At 36.3% G+C, this 10312-nt stretch overlaps 1 protein-coding gene across 2 annotated transcripts; it reads left to right on the top strand.

The window, feature by feature from the left end:
* The first annotated feature begins 7104 nt into the window (after window positions 1-7104).
* LOC128866656 (general odorant-binding protein 66) lies at window positions 7105-8083 on the top strand. 2 transcript variants are annotated; one of them, XM_054107556.1, is made up of 5 exons: window positions 7105-7168; window positions 7224-7280; window positions 7355-7494; window positions 7525-7534; window positions 7615-8083. In XM_054107556.1, exons 1-5 carry the CDS (start codon window positions 7124-7126, stop codon window positions 8005-8007), a joined length of 645 nt encoding a protein of 214 aa, XP_053963531.1. In that variant the 5' UTR covers window positions 7105-7123; the 3' UTR covers window positions 8008-8083. The 2 variants fall into 2 exon arrangements, with proteins under 2 accessions (XP_053963531.1, XP_053963530.1); XM_054107555.1 differs by having other exon boundaries at window positions 7355-7534.
* Window positions 8084-10312: the final 2229 nt, after the last annotated feature.

The following is a 10312-nucleotide window of genomic DNA, read 5'->3' as shown; positions in this document are numbered from 1 at the left end:
TTAGATATGCGTTGTCTTCAGAGTTGCCCTGGTTAAGTTTTCCCGTGACAGATTTTTTTTTTTAATTTTTTTCAAAAGTTATGCAACAATTTGCAAAAAAAATTTTTTTTTGCTCATTTTTTGAACTTTAAAAGGTTATAAAAATGGAATGAAAAAAAATTTCAAAAATCGTACACGGGGAAACTTAGCGGTAAGTATTCCGAACCTTTTAAGACCAAAACCATTGAAATCGGAGTATAACTACTATGAAAAGTGTGACCAAAATGCTTAAAAAACACGATTTTCGGGGAAACGCGTTTAAAGATAAAGTTTATGATAAAACGGCCGGAGGAGAGTACACTTCGGTGCCCAGAAAAATGTGAAAAAATGCGATTTTCAAAAAATCCTTTCTGTGGCGTATTCTCGCATTCACATCCAAAAAATTATGCAAAAAAAAAAATCGATTTTTTTTTCGCTGGAGACCAGAAGACCCCCTTAAAGCTCTTCTGATTGTACTCTTCTAGTAGGACTTTGTCTGGTACAGCTTCATAGTTTGGTGCTGGCTTACGTCTCATACTCTTAGCTCTCCGGCTCTTCGGCTTTTTGGCTCAGCTTTTCCTTAAAATAATGTTGTCCTATGGCCAGAAAGGGTTAAAACCCATTAGACCTCATACCGGGTATGCACTTATGCCCCGGGACCCATATGAATCGAATAATCTCGGTCTCGAAAGCAGAAAACCAAATTTTTTTATTATTTACAAAATAAATCCATAAAACTCATGCAAGGTTTCCTTAACTACATATATTACTTCGTTTAAATTGCCACATCTCCGTTAGTTTTTCTACGATTTCCTTGAAATTTTGGCAAAGTATTTATGAAGTATTATGATTTAAAAAAAAGTAAACCTAAATTCGACGTTTTAAAAATAAATCCATAAAACTGGTCTAAGTTTCCTTTGAGTAATTTTCCCTAACTAGACTACTTCGGTTAAAATCATATATTTTCTCTTATTTCCTCACAATTTTAGTGTAATAAATATTATGAGTTTTAAGCGGCTAAAAAAGTAATTACGAACATTATTTTTTCTTCTTACTTTGTAAGCAAATTTCAAAAACATGAGATATAAATGCAAAAACAGTCAATGATGTCCAAATTCTAGAAAAATCCAGCCCAGTTATTATTTGAAAGGATGCCATTCAATCGGTAAAAAGCACATAAAGAGTTAAATGTCATTTTTTTAACTGGCTTATTGGAGCCAATTCACAAAATTCGATCTTAAGATCTAATGAGGCATGATGCTCATCTGCAGACGTATGCTAGTGTAGGCACCTAAGGACTCGAGTCCTTTGAATGCCTGCTGGAACAAGTGGATATATTTTAGTAATTACGGAAACGTGCCTGAAAAACAATATATTTCTGTGTACACCTAAAATTAAGTGAATAAAAACCTAAAATAATTACCACGTTTGCAATTTTTGGGACACCAAAACAAAATTAATTCATACGAGTAGCACTCAATTTGAAATCATTTTAAACAAGCAGTTTTAAGGAGTTCATAAACCGGCAAAAAGTTTTGCCAAAATATATTTGCCTTTCTCGCCACCATGACGTACGTAGATTGTCTAATCGCTTTTTTTGATTATCAGTGGCAGCAAATCTATATTTAACCACCTGCAAATTCAAACAAATAACGCACAAGAACAATTGAGGCAATTAGTTATAGGCAATTATATGTTTTTGCCAGTAGTCAGGGAATTTACAAATGTATGTATGTATGCATGCTTAGATGGCTATATGGGAAATGAGGTGTCGGGAGCTCATCACCCTCCTAGCCGTATGACAAATAAAGCTTAGTAGCACGAACATTTCAACGCAAAATTACAAAAGTTAAATTCGCTTAAAAGTTAAGTAAATTTGTAATTTATTTCCTTTAGTTTAAATTGGTTGCTAGAGTTAGACTGCTCAACTAAAACAGTTTATTGCCTTCTTATGTCTTATACAAAATTAATCACGCTATCAGGAGATTTATAATTTCAGCAAATGGCGTCGTACGCCAATCATATTTGGCACTTGCAGTATACAATCAGACAAGTAATGCCTAAAGGTCAAAATATAGATTTCCATCACTCGAACATTTTTTTATTTAGTAAAAAAAAGGTTATTCAAAACCAAAACTTGATGAATAATCTATTAATTAATATTCATTGTACTTTTTTATTTCATACTGCATAACTAATTAGTTCTTGAATTAGCATTGTTCGGCATCTTTCGAATTTGCCATGCGTGTCATTTTTCCCGGTTGATAATGTTTTAACTGCATTGTATTAATTTGCTTCTAATATTCAGCTCCATCAGGCTAATTAGATTAAAATAACGACGCCATAGAATAAATGGAAATTCTGAAATGCTCGTACTGTTTAAAAATTTCATTTTTTTTTGTTAAGTGTCAAAAAAACGACTGACGCACAGCTTTTATTTTATGCAGCCTTTTTTGATGGCGCGTGGCTGGGCTAACTGCAGCTGCAATTTCTGATTGACGATAGATGAAACTTTCTTTCGATTATGTTTATAAGTATAGGGCAATAGCTTTTGACTTTTATAAATATATTTATTTAGATATTTTCACCACCTCTTCGCTTCGAGTGTAGATCGATTCCAAATAAAATTATATCAGTATTTTTGACCACGGCGAATCTATTAAAGCTGGTATCGGTAAATCAGCTGATTTGTTTTTTTTTTTCTTTCACCGTGTGCATGTGGCTGTCAGCTCGGAATGAAACAAAGCGAATTAACTCATTCTTACCTATATTCCAATAATTTGCTTTGACAATCAAACGTACAAAACATTGTTGCAAATCTCCCTAAAAGTAAGCTGGCTTCAGAAGGCCAACATTGCACTGAACTCATGCAAAAAAGCGGTAGGAATCACATGGGGACTAACACCTCGTATCACACACTGGCTTTACACTTCTGTAGTTCAGCCTATTTTACTATGTGGAATACTTGTGTGGTGGCTATCAACTCAAAAGGCGAGCTATATGAAATTGCTGAGCAAGGCCCAAAGAGCTGCATTTTTATGCGTCACCGGTGCTTTAAAGACCATCCCTAATAAAGCCCTCGAGGTGCTAGTCAACATACCTGACCCAAATCTGGTAGGAAAATACGTGGCCGCCGTTTCAACGCTTCGACCTAATAGTAAGTACTACGGTATACTACAAACTATGAGTAGTTGTAACCAAGAAATCGACTACTCCTTCCCGAAACCCACCTTCAACAGGCTGTTCAAGACTAACATCCCGGCAAGAAGAGAGTGGCAAACTCAAAGACCATGGAAAAGAGGGAAAATAAATTTCTACACGGATGGATCGAAGCTAGAAAATAAAGTAGGCTATAGAACTTTTTCAAAAGGATTAAGCTTGGAATTATCGATCCGACTTACGGACTGCTGTAGGGTATATCAGGCAGAGGTCTTAGGCATAAAGGAGGTAACTGCGTACCTACCTTAACACGCGCGCCGTAACAAGAACTACGATAAATATCTTCTCGGACAGCCAGGCGGCCATCAAATCAATGGAGGCAGTTATACTAAGATCAAAGGTTGCTTAGGAATGCCTGGTCGCTCTAAATGATATTAGCACTGTATTCAAGGTCAGCCTCATATGGGTTCCGGGACATAGAGATGTTGAAGGAAATTGCAGGGCTGATGAGCTAGCCAGAAAGGGCACTAATATTCCACTTCTGAAAACATAGGCACTATTGGAATCCCTATGGCAACTTGCAAATTAGGGATAAAAAATAATATTCTCCAGGAGGCCAATAGGTCATGGAGAGAAGAAAATGCGTGTCTTACAACTAGACTAATTTGGCCGCAAATAGATAAGAGAAGATAAGGAGAGTTGCTTAACCTCTCAAGAGAGAACGTCTCGAAGGTCGCGAAGCTTGTGTCACCGGTCGTTGGCTGTTGCGCAGACACTCTTCTAGGCTAGGAATATTTTCGCATGAATACTGCAGAAGTTGTAGATACGAGGAAGGAGACGAACAGTAGACCGCTCCCTTTGTAATTGTCCAGCCTTAGCTAGAAGTAGAGCAAGGTTGTTGGGAAAATAACATTTTGACTCTCTTACGGTACTATTCGGTGTTGGGATAAAACCTATCCTACGCCTCATAAAAGAGTCTAACTGGCTCCATGGAAACTAATAGTAAGGTTCCCGTGTTCCACAGCGGTACCATATACTTTCAAGAATTATTTTCTTTTTTAGAAAAAATTGTTTTGCCATATTTGAATAGTTAATTTCCGAAAAAAAATTTTTTAAATGTATTTTTATTACTTAAAATGTAAAAAAATTGGACAAATTTTAAAACGAACCGAAGATAGTTAATCTTAAAAAACTCGTATTTGAATACAACTCGAAAAATTATGGGTATCGCACTATTAAATTTTCAGGGAGCATAGTCTCATCTATATCAATGAAAAAATTAAGAAACATATCTGAACGGAGGCTGTTTATTCAAAAATGACAAAAAAATATATATTAAAAAATTTTTTGTAGAAATTAAACAAAAAATTTGCAAAAAAATGTTTTTTAATAATAAAGGGGAAAATAATCAAAAAAAAAACAGTTTTTTAAAATTACATTTCATCGTAAAAAATTAAAAAGCAAATTTTTAAAATGTTAAAAAGAACAAAAGATATTCCACTTTAAAAAACTCTATACCGAAATTCTCAACGTAGAATAAATCTCAAAATTATAAATGTTTTTTTAATTATTTCGGTGTGCCTCTTATTACTCAAGCCTACAAATTAGCAAATTTTCAGCAAAACTTAGGATAATGCCCAAAATACTTGGATAATTTCACATCACTTTATATAATTTTTAGGGTATTATAGCATCGTTCGGGCAAAAACAGAGGGAGAAATCGATTTTTGTAAATCCTACACTGATCTAATCTCTGAAAAGCATTTTCGCTTTCCTTGACATTCTCCCACCAACCCGTCACTGAGATAAAGCACATATACATATATGAAATTAACTTATATATCTCCAATATGATTATACCGATATATGTTTAACAACACTGAAACGAGTTAAACATTCTAAGGCAGAGCGATTCAGATCCGCCACTGTATACTAATATAATATAAACTTATTGTATCTATGTATATAAAAGTACGATGAAGTGACTGAACCGAAAAGTAAATTATTGCCAAAGTTATTATAGATATTTGTTTCATCTGCAGCTATGGTACATGTACCTGCACACAGTGACTCAAATAAATATTCGCACGCTTACCAGTCTATGCAAAGTAAGTGAAGAGCTCCATAAATATTTTCTTGAATGAAATCAATTTGTTGTCAAATGATCGGAAACTCCTCACGTTTTAGGCTCCTTTAAGTTTTGTTTAAAGGAAAATCTTGTTTATGAAAGTTGAAATATTCAAGTACAAATACTTTACATTTTAAAGTCAAACAGTTGTGAGTATATAAAAAAGTAAGCTAAGTATGTTAAGTAAGCTAAAAATATAATTTTTGGCCTAAATTTTTTTTTTTATTATTATTATGTTATTATTTTTTTCCCTAAATATCTAAGAATAATGTTTCACTGAGATGTCCATCAATCAACACTAAGTTATTTGCACCTAATGGAGTTATTGCGCCCATAACATCGAGCCACCTCCTCTGAACCTTTACAACGTGTTGCACATTGGAACAACTGGAGCCGTATGCCAAAGAAATGATTTTCGGCTTAAACCAAGAATTTTAATTTTTAACTAATCAGTTGGTTGGTTGGTTAAAGTGGTGATTCTTCCAGAACCAACCAGCGCCCCCAATCTGTTATAATATTACATTTTTTCAGTAGTCAGTGGGTTTTACTCGTAATCCTCTAAGCTCAAGGCAATCTAATTGCTTTACAATGTTCTGCTGTGTAACAAATATATATGTATACATATATATAATCGGTGCATTGGAGTATATTCCCAAATTAGTAAGATGATAATTCAAACCACAATGCCCTGTTGGAATTTCTGTGATGATTCTAAAATTATTCTTATTTAATTCCATACAATCTTTAAATCAGCTTACGTTAAAGTTACATAAGTCTCTTCGTATTTCCTGGCCTTTCCTAAGCCACCAAACGACTCTGAGCTCATAACTGAGTAGGTTGCCCTTTCCTGCCTAATTTATCTGCCATTTCGTTTCCAGTAATTCCTAAGTGCCCTGAAACCTATAGGATACATACGTGGCCTAAGATATTCCCATTATCAAGACATTCAAGCACCAGTTTTGATGTAACCTGGAAAGAGTTGAAAGTTTTGATTGCTGCGTGGCTATCAGTAAGGATAGATCTGCTTATTTTGTTATAGTGGCGTTCAAGGTTCAAGTAAGCCCATCCTTTTACTGCGTCGAGTTCCTCTTGCAAATTACTTGGATTGTTGCCCAGTGCTTCCGATTACCCACTCCGCAGATACCTGTTCTTTTCTCCTTCCTGATCCATGGCCCATGTTATCATGTTCCAGTTTATCTTATTGGTTTTAGATAATTTTTTTATAACCCAGTTGCTCTTATGATAACCCTCATCGCTTGGGATTGGATATAAATGTGAAGAGATTCGAGTTCTAGAAGAATCTCCATTGTCGCCAAGAGTCATTTACGCATGGCTCCTGGTATGCATACGGACTCGTGTATTTGTTACTTTATAGAGTGCATACAAATGTTTCGTCGTGTTCAGTCGTGTCATTCTCCCGGATTACAGCCCCGTAGGAGACCACAGGTCTAACTACAGCTATCTACCTAGAAAATAATGGATTTCTTCTTCCCCAAACTAGTATTTTAGTTTTATTTGGTATCGATTTTTTTTATCTCTGACAAAATTTGTGGTGCTAATTGTCTAAGTCACTGTATGTTTTTATTGAATTTTTAGATAACTTATAGAGTGAATATAACAATTATTATAATTGTGTATATTCGCGCTTTCTAGCACCTAATCAAATGAAATCATCCAAGCCGTGATTCAGCCCAACACAACTGAAGCGTGCTAACATATGGCTATTTTTTTTAGAGCAATTCATAACTGAAGTTTGTATAAAATGCCGATTTCACATTTGATGAAAATCAGTCATTTGTCATTTATTGTGGTCAAAATATGAAGGCAACCGTTATATTTTTCGTGCTGATTTGCGTGTTTGGGGTAGGCAAATTTTTGAAAACAAGATAGAAAGTGTATAAATTTTATTAAATTTCAGCGCTACGCCAGTGCGGATGATGCAAGTGTGGATTGCACTAAACCTCCACGTCATATTGTAAGTGAACAGAATATCAGGTGATTATATTTATTTGCATTATTTTTACTGAATATTCGTTCTCGCGCAAATAGCCTCCGCACATGTGCTGCCCCGTGCCTGATCTAAGCACTGACGAGCTAATGAAGCAATGTGATCAATACGCCGGACCACCACCAACACCTCCACCTGGGGCCCCACCAAGGCAGCCACATCCGCATCCACACGGACCACACCCACACGGACCACATCCACACGGACCACATCCAAATCCGGTAAGCGATTAAAACAAAATAAAAAATTATATTTTTTTATGAAACTCGAATTCTTTGACTCATGGCTTTGCCATCCACAGTGTCTTATTGAATGCATCTTCAATAAAACCGAAGTCATGGAAGAGAGCGGTGAACTCAACCAGGATAAATTTAAGGAACTGCTCGCCACAGCCGTGAAGGACAATGAGGAGATGGCGGCTGTTATGGAGGAATCATTCCAGACTTGTATTGAAAAGGCCACTGAAATGAAGACAAAAATTGCCGACAAAATTAGCAAAGATCCGGAATTTGCTGAAAAACTGGCAAATCATAGACTCCATTCGCTCTGCGCACCCTTCAGCGCCATGGTAATGGGTTGTATCAAAATGGAGACATTCCAAAATTGCCCGACATCTGCATGGAATAATACTGAAGAATGTACTACCATGCGCAGCTTTATGAAGCAGTGCAAAAGAGATCGAGCAACAGAGTGAACTTACTTAACGTATGTTAGCTTGGGCTCTTCCAATTTTAATTTAAAAAATGTGTTGGTTCAATAAAAAAAATTTGGTGAATATTATAAAAAAAAGTTGCTTTTCGATAAAGGGATACTCTATGGGATGTAATGGGTGTAAGAATAATAGGGATCTCCTATGGAAAGTTTTCATTTAGATGCGCTCTTATATATTTACCACTTTAAATTGATTTTCAAGACGTATAAGAGCTGTTAATGATGCACTGCGGAGTTAGATTTCTGGAGTCAATGGGTCAGAATTCTTTAAAGTATAATTTTTTGTTTCAAAACTTAAAAAAAATATTTCTTTAAACTTTGCAAGCCTTTAACGCTGATGTTCTGTTAATTTACAATACTACGCTGTTGTAATCTGCCTGAGAATGAGGATGTTTGCTTATAAATCCATAAAGTTATTTTCTAGTTAACCAATTCCAAAGGCACTGTCACATTGCCCAACATAGTATTTTCATAAAATATAACTGTCTAAGATTACTCCTAAATTGTTTAATGGTGGCTAATGACAATCGACGAGATGGCGGTATAACATGATTACTGAACTTGGCTCCCAAAAGATCAATTGCGGCTTGGCTGTATGACACGCCGTACTGATCATCCGTACCCCATGTCTTCAAAAAATTATTCACTATGCCTGTGTAGCGCTTACTGTTAACCGGCATGGCTTTTCCGGCTGCATTATTCCAGAAAATTACCCAGTAAATTGTAACGAAAAACAAGGTAAAGTTCAAAGGAGATGATAAATGATTCAAAACTTTAACAGTTGTGAATACTATGATGAAAAGAGTTTCCTGTTGAATTGGACTGACCTTCTTTGGAGACAATCAGACTGTAACCAAGGATTTAACTCAAAATATGTTCAGGAATACAGGAGATCTCTATCACTTCGACAGCATATTGCCAATCTATACTGGATATCTGAAAATAATGAGGAATATAAGAGTAAAGGATCTGTGGAAGTAGAGCTGATGAAAGCGAACTAATCATTTATCCATCAATGGATGTCCTGTTTTCGCAGGTTGAGAAGAAGGCTAAAGTAGCTGCTAACAGCTACTATTAGTATAGATTAATCTGAAAAACTGTTGTCGTTGTTGTTGTTGTAGCAGCATAAACATTCCTCATACATATATAGGAAATGCTGCTGAAGTTACAGTCGTTGGCCGGATATAAATCTGGGTCGTTCCGGTTACCTACTGTCGTGGGAACTGTACAGTATTGCAATTAATTTGGCCAATACTCGATTAACAAATTCATTCCTTGTGATACTCCTGCAACGGTAAAAGAGAGTAAGGCAGAAAAGAGGGAGGAGGAAGGGATTGAATGTTATGATAAAGACTAAACGATGACTACTTATGGTAGAGTTGAACGCTTTATAGGACGGGTGGAAAAAAATCATCACTTGTTATGTCCGCAGACGTAGCAAAACAGAGAGAGCCAAGATGCGTAAGTCTTAGTCCCGCGAGAGCAGAACAACTGTGGAGAAAGCGCTGAGTTAGCTCCGCTCCAAGTCTCACTTCGCGGATACCTAACGAGCAATAATCGGAATGGACGCCCACATAATTTGATTTTGGAGCTTTACTAACCTCCGAAATTCTCTCGAACGTCTTCTATCTAGCACTCGCTTGATTGGCTCGAATCCCACTTTTTCAGAAGCAGATCACAGGTATGCACAAGCACCCAACGTTCTCATTTCGGGGGAAAATTACCTCACTGGTCCCCTGTCTAGCCAGGTCATTCGTTAAGCAACTTCCCGCTGCCAAAATGAGCATTATTTTGAAGTATTAAGATGCAGCGAAAAATTAAGTGAGATATTATCCAACTAGTTGGCTGTTGAAGTTAACGGTTACTTTTCTAACAGTGGCTGGTTGCGGCTGCCTCCGCTTCGAACACTCTGTAGTGGTTCGGTAACCCGAACTTGAGTTTGATGGGGAGATCCTCCATCAACATATTCCTTCGACTTCGAGCCACTCATGATGATTGCCAGCAACTGAATCTGCGAAAATATTAGTAAAGCGGTGGGACCGATAGGTGCTACAGAATCATGAGTATTAACCGGATTTTGGACTGAAATTGAAGAACCAGGACCGGTCGCTCTTTGGCTAAAGGAGCATGAATGAAATGGCATTCTTTAGTTTATGAGAATGTTTGCCTTTTTTGATAATTTGTGTCGATGAGTTTATTGCATTTTCCCCCCACCCTTTACTCACTCCCTCCTTACTCTTCTTTTTTTTTGTTGCAAATTTCTACTTGTTTAAATTATCTACTTCACT

Source organism: Anastrepha ludens, chromosome 6 (assembly GCF_028408465.1).
Source record: "Anastrepha ludens isolate Willacy chromosome 6, idAnaLude1.1, whole genome shotgun sequence".
NCBI lineage: Eukaryota > Metazoa > Arthropoda > Insecta > Diptera > Tephritidae > Anastrepha > Anastrepha ludens.
Note: the sequence above shows the minus strand (reverse complement) of the source record. Positions and strands in the feature narration are given on the sequence as shown.

Excerpts from the sequence above, each read along its gene's own strand:
- LOC128866656 (XM_054107555.1), top strand. The coding sequence starts at position 7,124 with ATGAAGGCAACCGTTATATTTTTCGTGCTGATTTGCGTGTTTGGG. Across the intron at positions 7,169-7,223 it reads TGCTGATTTGCGTGTTTGGG|CGCTACGCCAGTGCGGATGA; the intron begins GTAGGCAAATTT and ends ATTAAATTTCAG. Across the intron at positions 7,535-7,614 it reads ACGGACCACATCCAAATCCG|TGTCTTATTGAATGCATCTT; the intron begins GTAAGCGATTAA and ends TGCCATCCACAG.